The sequence below is a fragment of the Lupinus angustifolius genome, chromosome LG20 (genome assembly GCF_001865875.1).
Source record: "Lupinus angustifolius cultivar Tanjil chromosome LG20, LupAngTanjil_v1.0, whole genome shotgun sequence".
Lineage (NCBI taxonomy): Eukaryota > Viridiplantae > Streptophyta > Magnoliopsida > Fabales > Fabaceae > Lupinus > Lupinus angustifolius.
The window spans coordinates 20,174,880-20,189,670 of NC_032028.1; the positions used below are offsets into that span (position 1 = coordinate 20,174,880).

Below are 14,791 nucleotides of genomic sequence, written 5' to 3' on the forward strand. Positions count from 1 at the left end.
ATAAAAAATTATACACAATCAATATATCATTTATCATTCATTTGTATCATATTTTTTTATATTATGATTAAACATGATTAATGAATAATACAGTAATAATATATTAGACTCATACTACATCGCTCGCTGCGTACATTTTTTTTCTCATTAACTACTGAACATATTTTTTAAATATAAAATCAACATGCATGTTTTCTATACATAGCATGAATGTATTGAATTTTTGGGTTACCCTCTATATACAGGGGCATAACCATGTAAACAAACAAAATTCCATTCAATGTTATTATCTAATTGAAAAATTACAGAAAAAGAAACCAAATTGGATTCATTTTTTAAATAGATAGATTTGATGTGAAGTGATGAGATCAAATTTTGTATTACTCACCAATTTGCCACATATAGACAAAATTCATGTCTAGACTTGAATGTATCAATTGAAAATTTATGAAATTCTCACATTTATTACCAATTGTTTAAAAACATTGAAAATTACATGTTGAATATTTATTTCGCATCCAGTCAACAATTCTCAGTTCAAGAAGAGCATGTATTGAAAGCACATCAACTACATTACAGGGCAAGGATACCTAGCAACTATATTTCTACTTCAAATCGAAAGGCACGAAAGTACGAAACCTTTTCGGTCAAGGAAATAAATCTTGAAGATCCACAATATCAGCAAGAACACCAGCTGCAGTAGTGTCATTTCCAGCTCCAGCACCTTGAATTACCAGTGGTTGGTCGCTATAGCATCGAGTGTATACTTCCAGCTGCCATTTCGATCAACATACAAAAATGGTCACACCCAATCGAAAAGAAAGGAAAGCCGGATGTAAGCATTTTCAGCCAGCTCAAGCCACTCAAATGAAAATAATCCTAATGAAATATGCACGATCACCAAAAAGGGCAGCCCAGTACACGAAACTCCCACCTAGTGGGGTTCGGGGTCAATACGTGTAGGCAGTCTTATCCTCACAAGCGAAGAGATTGTTTTCAGGATTTGAACTCATAACCTTCAGGTCATAAGGCAAGCAACCTTACTGTTACGTCAAGGTTCACCCTCTAAAATGGGCACAAACAACAATGAAATAAAATATTTACCACATTATCACTCCCTCTTAGTCTTCCTAAGGGAGAATTCTTGGGAAGCTCTTGAATGCCAACTTCACACCTACAAGGAGAAAAAGATTATAATTGGTATAAAAGGAATCATAATGATATTGAATATTGTCAAATATATAAAAACATTCATAAACAAACCTCAATTCCTCCAATAAAAAGTTTAATTTTAGAACAAGATGCACGCGCTTGTGCATTGTCCATGCTTCAAGCCCAAAGGGCTCTTGTTTAAGGGTGTGTTAGATATATAAAACCACTCGTGGGCTATCGACTAATACCTTAAGATTTTGGAAGAAATGGCTTGTGACAAATATGTATAATTTCAAAAAATAAACATTACTGAATCTTTTACAAAGGTTGAATCGAAATATGGAAAAGAGCTTTATATGTGCAAAGGTGTAACAGCAGTGCTTGATTGAGCATAAAATATGAAGGGAGTAAAGAGAAGATGCCTTGAATCCTCTATCACACAGACATAGCGCAACACATTTCCCTTTGAAGCTGCCTTCGCAACTCTCTCTTGAATATCTTTATCTAGCAATGAGACTCCACGGCCAAGGAAGTCTTCAACAGTCATTAAATCCGGTGCCATTTCTTTAGGATACAAGCTCTCAATCTGTAAAATTCACATAAACATAACATACTTGTAAAAGTGGCCTAAAAATGAAGAAATACGGGAGAGCATGGAAGTAGATTACAAAAAATGCCACACAAACCTTAATGCTATCCATATTAATCCGGCGACCAAGTATTCGAGCAAGAATTAAAGCCTGTTTTAATATTGACATCAAAAACAGAAAGTAAGTTAGCACATTTTAAGTTACTACTATTATTATAGTGCTGAAGGTCCTAGGATAAGAAATAGTCAACGTAAAAAATGATGAAGACCAACATAACATCTTCAGAAATTAAAACTCAAGCTCAACTAGGAACACAGGGACCATAAACCATAAACTTCTTTGGATGGCAAGAAATTTTTCATGGCCAACGTCACCAAAATGGACGTGCATGAATTTTGCTAACTTTGGCCAACAAAACTTCAATTTCCTTCCACAAGAGTAAACTGATATGCATATTGTAAAAAAATGGGCATCATTCAATTTTATGCTTAAGTACTGCATAGTGTGTACATCTCTGAAAAGCCCTGAGACCAGCCAAGTTCTTCTAATTGCGAGGCATTGTGAGCTTTTAGAGTAGAACAAAAAAAAAGCTACCAAGCTAAACTTCAGAATAAAAATAAACCACATTGAACCTTTCTAGCAACATCCATTCCACCAAGGTCATCACGCGGATCTGCAAAACATGATAATACATATAAATAACCCACACACTTACACGTACATTTTTAAGATAAAGGAAAATTATTACAAGAGAAAGAGTACAAATAAAGAGGGTAAGGCATCCCGCAAAGCGCAAACAAACCAAAAAGAGACTATTAGGACGGGGGAGCCCAAAGCAACAGGACATTTCAACAAATGGGCTAAGCGAAGAACCACATATGCAGGCTTAACACTACATCATGACCCAAAACCTTAAGGCATTAGGTCTATGAGTCTTGCTCTTACCACATATATGCACTTAAACTTACCCAATATTTACCAATGTGTGACTTTTTTTACCCACATATCACTCACTCTTGAAATTCCAAACAATTCCTCCCTTGAGGAAAAACCTTTTTCGAGTATCCTGACAATCTTTTTCAAATATCCCAGTTCCCTTGATTGCCTGGATCCTGTGTCATTTCCTAATATGCAACTTACTAACCATAGTAGCAGGTTGCTTCCTGATACAGACATTCAACATCACTAATATTGAACAATACAATTATCTCGGGTGCTACTACGGTACTAACTGTAACCCATGACAACTGACAAGTGTAAAGATGTTGAGCAGTGGGAGATAAGACAGATGTAAATGATTGACAATATAGATTAATGAGCTTCATATATAAAGAATAGAATCTGAAATGTAGCACCACTCACCTGGTTCAGTATACCCGAGACTTTTAGCAGCTCTAACAACTTGGCTCAGAGGCTTTCCATCTTCGACCTCACTCATTACATACCCCAAAGTCCCTAATAAGTTTATACAGTATAAACTAAAATATTAATAGCCAGTACCTAAAATTTATGTGGAAAACTGCCTATTAAGATTATGAAATAAAAAATACATGGAGAACGTAATCATTGGGCCGTGGCAGATATTATACCACTCAAACTTCCAATAATGCGATTAACAGGATCACCGGAAGAGATTATGCGATTCAAGGATGCTATCACTGGAAGGCCAGCACCTACCTTTAAAAAATCAACCAGATCAATATAAGTTCCTGGATCCATTGAAATTTCAATATGCCCATTAAGTCAAATTAAAAAAAAAAGGATTTACTTCCATTAATATGACAATCTAACAACATATATCACATTAAAAATGCATTTCCCTATCAAGATGAAATCATGAAAATGATTACTTAAAAAGCAAGTACACAACAGAACAATTCTAAGGAGATATGGATTTAAGCATATATACATCATTCTTGAACAATAACAAAATGTGTCAGAGGATTGTGTAGGAAAGTAAGAAAGTGAACAGAGATAAAGAATTAAATTGATGAATAGTGAAACTAGCAAAGTATTACATATCTGCCGGTCTCTTCTACATATATAAGTATAGTGCGCCATTGACTAAGATCTTGAGCCAGAGGCTATAAAATACCAATTTTGAAAATAAAAAATGCTTAAAAGAACAAAAAAAGTGTGTACTAATTTGTATTTTAAGACAACTGCAAATCCAACATTTCTCTGTCTTGTCTTTTTGTTGAATAGTTAGGTTTAGTCTTAGGAAAGAGAGAAGGGAAGACATCTAAGAAGCATAGTCTAATATATTGAGGCAGTTAACAGACGGGAAGAAAATATGAAGAGGGAACCAGAAGAACTATCTACACAGCAGAGAAAAGGGACAAAAGGCGAGATGTCATGAGATGATTGGTGAGAAGAATGATTCTAGAATCATTACGAATGATTCTATTATTACTAGTATCATGAGGAGAGGAAGGGATGAATTTGAGGGGGGTCGGGAAACGTAAGGTTAAGCAACTATTGAGTGAATTCGGGAGGAGTCTAAGAGTTCCCTTGGTATTTGGAAACTAGTTGCCCGGTCATCTAGGTCCAAACTCTGCTCCAAGATTGCAGGTCCATGGTACGGCTTCTGTAATCTACTGTGAAAAGATGAGCACTGTAGTTCTATCCCATAACCAGTCCCTAAAGTTCACACACCAAGCATATGGAACTCAACCTTTACTTTGTAAGAGAAAGGGTCATTCACAAGTCTTCGGTGATCTGTCTTGTACCTGGCCAGGATCAGGTAGCTGACCTGACCTACTCACCAAATCATTGTCCCAGCTCAGATTGAAGAGCTTCGGCATAAACTCAGGGTGTTTGATCACTTTACAACATCTCACCAACCCCGAGTTTAACGGGGCGTAGGCTAGCAAAACCTTATCAAGAGGTGGTCGCTGTCATGATAACTTCATCACAATGTATATATATATCAGATTCACTATATCGAGACCATGGTGAGTAACAATCACTTTCTTTTACAGAAATTCTCTCTCTTACTCTACCACTCTCTCTTTCTATCTCATATATATTCAGCTTCTATTAATACCAAGTTCTTTAATAGGTTACTTTTTGCTCAAACTACCATTGGCAAACCAGACCATAGCTTCTAATTTTCACATAGATTTCAAATTTCCTTATATATCAAGGTGAAGATTGCATAGAGAATATTAGCAAAGCAAGTGCTTGCAGATTACGAATCCGTACAATACACTCAAAACTTGTAGAGACTCTAATATGGACACTGAGCTGAGAGTTAAAGACAAAAGCATAACATATTAAAGAGAATCCATAATTTCATAACTATTTTCTATATTGCCACATATGCTGCATTGCTATGTTATTTACATATTTGTACTCTAGTTATGGCAAGAAACAATATCACTTACAGTTGACTCATGCCGAATACGACGTGGATATGTGAAAAGTTTTTCAAAATCCTCCTGCTCCATGTAAGAGTTGTTATTAGATGAGGCAAGCATGATTACTTGACTAAGAAACAAAGTGAAGGGGAAGAAACAAAAACCTTTGCTTTTATTTGAAAAAATAATTTTAATGAAACCTTCTTATCATGATATACAAGAGTACCAAGACAGAGTAGGAGAAAATCAGGTACAAATAAGAGCCCGTTTGTTTAGGCTTTTCCCCAAAACCCATGTTCTTTTTTCTCAAAAATAATCATTGTTTGCATTTTTTAAGGTTGTTTGGTTAGGCTTATAAACAAAGTTAATTCTTAAAATAAACATTTTTAGGAGAAGCTGAATGTTCTAGCTTATGGGAAAGGTTTTTTCAAAGAGGATAAAGAATCACTTTAACTTTTTCAACAAAAGCATCAATTCAAGATTTTCAAAATGACCACAAAAATTAATACAATCTTATCCCTTTATTGTAAATTCATACAAAGAAAATTCGCTTTTCCAATATTACGCCCAAATATCTCGAAATTCCTTTTCAAAATAAACTCACTTTTATGACTTGTAGTAAAAAAATACCTACTAACTTAAGATAAATCACTTTTGCCTATAATGTTATTGAAGAATCGCATTTTCACGAAGCCTAAACAAAAGGCCCTATTTTTTTCTTAGTTTGACAAAAATTATGTATCTCCTACAATTACGTAGAGGCATTTAGGGTCTGTTTGCCAGTTGATTTTTGGAGGGTAATGAAGCGAAGTGAAAGGCTACACTTGTGAGATGGCTCTGAAGCCTTTCATTTCCCTTCCTTCTACTCCAAAACCCAACTTGCAAAAGACCCTCAAAATGATCTTACCATTGAAGATGTGAAAGGCTTCTTATTAGCCATAACCACACAGCAACCCAAATCAACAACTTGCTTTAGCACCTCAACAGTGCCAGAGCTGGCAGAGCAATCTACCAAGACCAAACCTATAACCCAACAATTCAGATTTAACAACATGTGCCTTGTTATTGAAAGCATGTAAGTTTACTCTAATTTCACATTTTCTTTAAAAAAAATCAATCATAGTAAGCCGGTGATGCATGACATGATAAAAATTCAACAAACCTGTTGTTTTACCAAGTTGAGCTGCAATATCTAGAATATTTCCATGGGATTCTGTATGGTCGAAAACCCGGCACTCTCCTTCAAATATCAACAAGTAGCATGTAGGCATTAAAAGAAACATACAAGGAATGATTCATATGACCACCAAGACAAGACAAACATAAATATGTACCGAAATCACCAAGCTTTGATAGAGAGATGCCAGCACTTTTGATTCGACAAAGTTCTAACAAGATGCTATCAGCCAAGCCCTTATTTAATAAATCCTCTGCAAGAATCAAATATTTACTATCGCAGACACCTGCAACTCTTAACCAGAGTCCCTGTCATCAACAACCAACAAAAACACTTATAAACCCTATTTTCAATATCTTATCCGGATCATACCTTATGCATTTTGGGTAGAAAGAACAAATAATTGTTTAAAAGACAAATGGGTTATCAGAAACCCATCATCAACAAACAAAAACACTTATAAACCCCATTTTTTGATCAATATCTAAAAAGGTTCATACTTTATGCATTTTGGGTAGCAAATAAATAAGTGAGGAACAAATAATTGTTTAGAATACAAATGGGTTATTAGAAACCCATCACCAACCAACAAAAACACTTATAAACCCCATTTTTTGATCAATATCTAAAAAGGATTACACTTTATGCAATTTGGGTAGCAAATAAATAAGTGAGGAACAAATAATTGTTTAAAGGACAAATGGGTTATCAGAAACTCATCATGAACTAACAAAAACACTTATAAACCCCATTTTTTGATCAATATCATAAAAGGATCATACTTTATGCATTTTGGGTAACAAAAAAGTAAAATAATTGATTAAAAGAGAAATGGGTAATGAGAAACCCATTATCAGAAAGTTATAATAATGAAAATAAGGAGAATTGATGATAAGTACCTGTTTAGAGTGAAGAGAACGGGATGAGACAATGTGTTGAAGAAGGTGAGAACCAACTCCACCACAACCCAATAGAATCAAAGGGATGCACTTCATTTTATCAATGGATTTGAATTTGAGAGAAATGGAAGTACAAGATAAGTTAATAGTTTCACTTTACACTCTCCAATTCCACTCTTCTCCAATGTTCTGTGTATAAATTGCTTATAAGTTATGGGTAGTTTATATATTGCTTAAATATTGTTATTATTATTTTATTTACTTTATTTTTATTTTTTTAATATTTTATTTTGAAAATAATTATTTTGGTTCTTCATAGTAACACTTTTAAATAGAGTTTTTTCGATAGGATCATTCAGAATGTTCTTGCTCTGTGCTGGATTTCTAAAAAATCCACTTCTCTCCGTCTTTTACTTTTAGTCTCTTCATATAAAATCAGAATCCATCAAACCAACTTGATATTTATTTAAAATTTAACTTATTATTTTGCTTGAAAATTTTGATTCATAAACTAAATAAGTTTAAATAAAGGAATTAAAATTGAGTTAAATAGAATTCGACTTACTAGATTCATGAATTGATTTGATCTTCATTTCATTTTATGAAGCAATATGTTAGCTTGATGTAACCAAAATAGTTAAGTCTAAAATATTATTTACTCTTTAATTCAATCTTAAGTTTTTGCTAAGATTATGTTAGTAAATAAATTAAAATATAGTTGTCCTCTTACTTAAACCTAGGGGTGAGGAGGACCTAACCATATATGTTCATACAGTATGATCTAATCGTAATCAGATCCGAATAGGGTTGAGTCTTATAAGGTTTAGGGTCGAGTTTAGATTCAAAAATTAAACTCAAACAATATTTAGGGTGAGTAGGAAACAAGCATGACTCAACCCATCTCGTCATATGATCACTCAATCGTCATATTTGTATATGTGTTTATTTAATTGTGTATGGAGTGATGACACATATTTGGTCGAAAGTATCATTAATTCTATATTTTTCATCATATATAAACAATATATATACATATATAATTTATATGTCAAATTATATATCCATGATAATAAGTAATGTTGACAAAACTTTATTTAGAATGAGTATGTATTATATTTAATCGAATCCGGGATCGCGTTCAAACTTAAAGATTAAATCAGTTAATATTTAGAATCAAGATGTGAGGGTTGGAAAGTAGGACTTTATGCTCCACTTGGTTCAAGGATATATTGAGTCAGATTTGCATTTCTAAATTGCACCTCGAATCCTTCCTTCTCATAGTGAATTTAATTAGACAGCAATAGAATTTTTGTATGTGTTAAATTGGAAAATAAAGTTTTCTATATATGGATTTAATATGTATATACCGACAGTGTAAGTGATTTTTACACTGTCAGTAAATCCTCACCATTCATATGTTTGCTAGTATTGACTTCCAAACAAAAGTATTATAAATTAATGGTGTATGATGTACTGACAGTTTAAAAACTTTACACTGTCAATGCATAGATTTTAAACTCTATCTATATTATTGTTCCACACATGCTTCATAATTTATAATTTGGTGAGGCTTCATACTTCATTAGTTCTCCATCATCATGATGGGTATTATATTTGAAATTGATTGTTTACAATGTTGCATAAGAGAAGATGATGGTTGCTCTCATTTCTCACCTTAACTATTTTTTTCTCAATTAATAAAAATTATATATATATATATATGGGAATAAAGTATCTCCTTATATTATGAAAATTATTAAATCGAAAAATACAGATCCAATGTACTTCACAATGATAAAGTAATCAAGAACTCAAAGTTTGGGATGCCAATAACATAAGATGAACTCAATGTTACAATAGTGTAAATCATTACACAACCTACCTTATAACTCAACAAAATGTGCAAATCTTGAATATAAATTCACAATGGACAAATTAGAATAGGAATACCAACAATAAATCAAAACAATATTATCAACAAAATCAATATATAAATTCCAATGGTATAATCTTATTGATTCAATATTCAATTTTACATATTAATTAATCCTATTACACACAATATAACATGCTTAAGGTATTTAGTAGGGTGAGTTGGAATTTCGGGCAAAGATATTCCCACTTTGATTGAGCCGGATTCTAATAGTACTATAGAATGTTTGTAGTGGTATTATGAGGTGACAAACATAAAAGTAGATATCTAACACCCATGAATTAAAACAACAAAAATTGATATAGATTCATTAATTAAATATAATGAAGGATCTTAACAATATATGTGTATTTTAAGTAAAATATAGTTTAGATGAGGCAAACCAAAGTCAAAACCCAAAATATTTTTGGAGAAATATATGTTTAATCATTTTAACATTCCTCAACAAGTAACACATTTTAGGTAGAATGTAATATTTATATATTATTACTGTAAAGAGTGATACATAGTCAATATATTATTCACTATTCGCCATCATTCATTCATCTATATTTAAACATGAATTGTAAATATGCAATTACAATGTACAAAACTAATACGGTGTGATACATTTATTGTACTCTTTTATATATTGGGTTGGGTTATAGTGACAACATTTTATAATCAAAGATGATAAGGTCAAATGGACCTTTTCACAATTGCACATTCAACAATGCTGAATCTGCACAACACCAAAGCCCATAACTGAACATGTAACAGTAGATAGATATACCTCGTAACAAGTACACTTTTATGTCTTTCATTTTCCTCCTCCAATAATCACTTCACACTCTCAATTCCATTTTTAAGATCAGGTAATAAATATTAAATACCCATCTTCTTAATTTTCATGTTACATGATATTATGTCTTAAAGCTTCAAACTTTATTGAGATGCTGCAGTTTATTGGGTACTAGAAGATTTTTTTGGGTTGAAAAAAGCTTCAATTTTTATGGAGTTTATTGGGTGCTAGAAGATTATAGCTTTGATTGTGGATTAGGCATGGCTTGTTTTTGTTTCCCTTGTGGTACTGGGTCATTTATTAACCCAAAAAGTTTGGGACTTGATATGCCACAAAGAAGATATTTTGGGCTAAATGGTGGTTATGGAGGTTTATGCACTAGCTCATTTGATTTTCCTTCTCTGGGGTTTCAGTTTAATCAATGTTACACATTTCAAAAAGGGTTTGTTTGGTGGAACAAGAAGCTTGAGTATTCTGGTAGAAAAAGTAGTTTGAGGTTTCCTTATTGTTGCAAGTCACAACAACATGGTGTTTCTAGTAACAATAAAATTGAGCCACTTGTGAGTAGGAGTAGAAGAAACAGTAAGAATAACTATGGTAAAGAGGATATTAGTAATAGGTTGAAGAAGAGATTTTCATTGAGATTGCGGCCGCGGTTACGGTTGTTAGTTCTCAGAATGAAAAAGTTTTCCATTCAATCCGTTTTGAATGAGCTGCGCCTTAATCATAAGAGAATTCGAACAGTGGCATTTGCTACCTCATTTTCTATTGTATTCAGCCTTTGTTTCCTGTTTCTGAAATTGACTGCACTTCCCCCTCCAAAAATTGTTCCATATTCGGACTTGATTACGAGCCTTCAAAATGGTGTTGTTACGAAAGTTTTAGTCGAAGAGGGATCTCGGCGTGTGTATTACAATATGAACCCAGAGATTGTTAAAACTGATGAGGTTTCTGTGGAAGAATCACAAATAACAGATCTCTCGACTGATAAGGATATAGACAAGCTTCCAAGTGATGAAACTTCGAGAGTTGGCCAAACTCGAGTAGTAAATATATTTCGGAAATTTTCAAGGCCTCGTGCTTCTGTTCCTGAGTGGCAGTATTGCACAAGAAAAATAGATCATGACGGAAAATTCCTTGTTAGATTAATGAGAGAAAAGGGAGTTACCTATAGCTCTGCCCCTCAATCGGTGGTTATGTCTATGAGGCGTACTTTGATAACTGTGATAACACTGTGGATACCTTTAATGCCAATGATGTGGCTTCTATATCGTCAACTTTCTGCTGCTAATAGTCCAGCAAAGAAGCAGAAACCTCGTGGTCAGACAGTTGGGTTTGATGACGTGGAAGGTGTTGATTCTGCGAAAGTAGAACTCATGGAGGTAATCATTTTGTTCTCATGATATAATTTTTGTAACAACTATGTAACATAAAAGTGCTTTTTGTTGTCTTGCTAGTTTGGTTACGAACTAACAGTTGCTGCGAACATGGTTACTGTTTCCCACATTTAGGAGTCCTTCATTACTTATTTTTCGTGCCGGTTCAAAATGCAGGGCATAAATGAATATTAGACACAAGAAATATTAGAAAGTTGACCGTGTCCCATTTTTAAATTATAAAATCCCATTGCCGTAACTATTATTAGTTTATAACATAGCAAAAAGAAAATTGGGAATCTTCAGTTAAGTTCAGCAAGGGTAACCGTGCTTCTTGCTGTGATGTTATGAGCATACTAAGGCAAGAATGTATTTTTAAGGCATTAGAAGAAGGTTTACTTATACCTTAGATATACTGCAAGGTTGTCTTTTTATTTTTTAGATCACATTAGCTTCTAGGCTATCAGTATAGCTCGATGGCAGTTAGATGCATGATCATGAAGCTAAACCCGATTCTATCAAAATATTGTTGTTTGAAAGGTTATAGCTGTATGAAGCATTTACTGATTGATTTTCATTTGGATTACTTCGAGTCGTTTGATCGTTGCATTTTGTCAAAAACATTAGAGAAAGTAATTTGCACTCTTGACTCCTTGGATGTCTACTCTTCAAAATCTCATTTTCACTTCCTTATCCATTATTTGTCTCAATAAGGATGGGTTTCGTTGGGACTAGAACTTTTAAGGGCACTTGTTTGTCTTTAGACTTCATTTGGGATATGGTTTTCTTTTCAGCCTTCGATTCGTGTTCTACTCATTGTATTTTTACATTTGTTTTATTTGCCTAGTATGCAGAGAAATTGACATGTTTTATCACATGATTCAATCTCCGAGGTTTTAGTTTTGTATTTTGTTATGCTGAGAGGATGTGTGAATTACCCTCATGCCCCAATCTCTACGTCAATTTATACTAAATGTAGAGGATAAGTAGAAGCATGTTCTGACAATCAATGAGCCCTCTATCAAGCTCTAATCCAATCATTGAGTGTAGAGGAATAAGTTTTAACAATTGGAAGTATATGAATGAAAATGAATTTCCAGTGGATCTAGATTGAGTAAAATATTTCGTAATCCGGTTCATTTATTTATTAACTATTTCTAGAAATCTTGAATAATCAAGCATCATTATTTTTTTTGCCTTTTATTGACGCATTCCTTTACTTGTAGGTAGTTTCATGTTTGCAAGGGGATATAAACTACCGTAAGTTAGGGGCGAAGCTACCTAGAGGTGTATTGCTAGTAGGCCCGCCTGGAACTGGGAAAACATTACTTGCGCGTGCAGTGGCGGGGGAAGCAGGTGTACCCTTTTTCACTGTATCTGCCAGCGAGTTCGTGGAGATGTTTGTTGGAAGAGGGGCAGCTAGAATCAGAGACCTTTTTAAAGCGGCTAGGAAATTTGCACCATCAATCATATTCATTGATGAACTTGATGCAGTTGGAGGCAAGCGAGGAAGAAGTTTCAACGATGAACGTGACCAGACGCTAAACCAGGTGAGTTTATTCAATATCTTGCATTGGTTTTGTGGCAAAAAAAAGCTCGAGAAGTGTTTGTGTACTGCTAAACAGATATCGGATTTAGTTGGACCACTGCTGTCAAAACATTATTAACACATCTATAACTTTTGTATTCTTCCGAGTTACTGCTTTTATTTATATAAACGGGTTCAAATTAGTACCTTCCCCCTTTGCTTTTCTTTTTTTTTAAAAATAAAACCACTTCACCCTTACAATGTTCTTGCCAAATAAATGCTTACAAGTCCAACTTCTTCATCAATTATTTCGTAGTACACACTTTTTACATGAAAAACAAAGATTTTATATGCTAATTGGAATTTAAGCGAGACAAATAGAAAAGTGTTCATATATTCTCAATAGCTTTTTTCTGCACTAAGCTAACCGCAAATTATTTCATGTCAATGCAGTTGCTGACAGAAATGGATGGATTTGAATCAGAGATGAGAGTGGTTGTCATCGCAGCAACTAATCGGCCAGAAGCCTTGGACCCAGCCCTATGTCGCCCTGGTCGTTTCTCAAGAAAAGTATTTGTCGGGGAACCTGATGAAGAAGGAAGGATGAAAATATTGGCTGTACATCTAAGAGGAGTCCCTTTAGAGGAGGACACAAATATCATTTGCCAGTTAATCGCTTCTCTAACTCCCGGTTTGGTAGGTGCTGATCTGGCAAACATTGTAAATGAATCCGCTTTGCTTGCTGCTCGTAGAGGTATGACCAACTCATAAATATCGGTTCAAGTCACTAAAGCTAATTTCATTCACAATTTAGCATTCCTCAGTAGATTATATTTGAACTTACATTTAACCGTATAGTCATATATCAAGAATTGTGACACTTAATCCTGTATATATGTATAAGTATAAGCATTAGTTGCCCAGCATCTTATCACCAGATATCTCTTCTGTCTCTCTCTGCCTTCGTGGACTTCTATATTGAGTTTTCTTGTGCTGTACTTTCAAATTTCTATTGATTCCAATAACGGTTAGTGGCAATGGAAGTAGACTGCACCCTCAGGGATTACTTGCAAGGTCAAGGGTTCGAATCTCCGATTCATCATTTTGGGCAGGGTTTTATATAACCCGGTCAAAGACCAGAAAAAAGTCTATTTAATATAGCAGCTTTGACCAGCGAGTCGTGTTAAGGCCCAATGGAGTCAATTACATGGGAGTTAGTTAGACGGGTGGTTAGTCTGTTGAGTTAGGTAGTTAAATATATGCATTTGTACTGTAAAGAATCGTTCCGATAAGTACAGTTTGTGAGAAACAGAGTTATTGCTCAATTGTGAGATGATAAGCCTTTTGTGAAGGGGAGAGACCCTTGGAGGAAAGTCTCTCTCATTTTCCTGTTCAGATTCATTCATTCAAAAAATTTGTGCTTTCATTTTCTCCATTTTCCATCAAGCAGCTTTGAGTTGGTTCCTAACATCATATGCATGTATTTGGACTTTGCAGGCAGTGAAACTGTGGCAAGAGAAGATATAATGGAAGCTATTGAAAGAGCGAAGTTCGGAATCAACGATAAACAGTTGAGGTCTAGTAATATAACAAAGGAGATAGGTAAGCTATTCCCTTGGATGCCATCATTGATGAGAAGAAGTGATAGGAGACAAGATGAATCACAAGGACCATTAGGTTACCAATCATTGAGCTCATGAATGATTTTGCTTCTTAAGTTTACTCGGTTATCCTCGATTCTATATCTTTTTCATTTTTCTTGATTTCATTGTGTGAAAGAAATTTTGATTTCCTTTAATATAATATAATGTTCATGAATACATTGGTTGTAGAACATGAGAAACCATTTTCTTTATCTTATAAATAGGGAAATTAGAATAGTTGTAAACAATCCACATTATTCTTTTCTTTAGGTCTTTTAACAACAAATCATTGCAGCACTTCACAAGGAAGAACATAAAACAAGAAATATCATCCATAGCTTTACATTCTACGC

General features: G+C 34.0%; 2 protein-coding genes across 2 annotated transcripts; one reads left to right on the forward strand and one right to left on the reverse strand.

Annotated features, from left to right (window-relative positions):
• LOC109336706 (bifunctional aspartokinase/homoserine dehydrogenase 1) lies at positions 432-7,362 on the reverse strand. Its single transcript, XM_019573460.1, has 12 exons — positions 7,178-7,362; positions 6,436-6,586; positions 6,264-6,341; positions 6,009-6,124; positions 5,129-5,182; positions 3,332-3,419; positions 3,105-3,197; positions 2,375-2,415; positions 1,839-1,892; positions 1,575-1,738; positions 1,105-1,174; positions 432-773 (listed from the first exon to the last, which is right to left on the reverse strand). The coding sequence occupies exons 1-12, from the start codon at positions 7,271-7,273 to the stop codon at positions 648-650; spliced, it is 1,131 nt and encodes a 376-aa protein (XP_019429005.1). The 5' UTR covers positions 7,274-7,362; the 3' UTR covers positions 432-647.
• LOC109336437 (probable inactive ATP-dependent zinc metalloprotease FTSHI 3, chloroplastic) lies at positions 9,795-14,650 on the forward strand. The gene is made up of 4 exons (XM_019573032.1): positions 9,795-11,273; positions 12,494-12,817; positions 13,249-13,549; positions 14,293-14,650. Exons 1-4 carry the CDS (start codon positions 10,152-10,154, stop codon positions 14,493-14,495), a joined length of 1,950 nt encoding a protein of 649 aa, XP_019428577.1. The 5' UTR covers positions 9,795-10,151; the 3' UTR covers positions 14,496-14,650.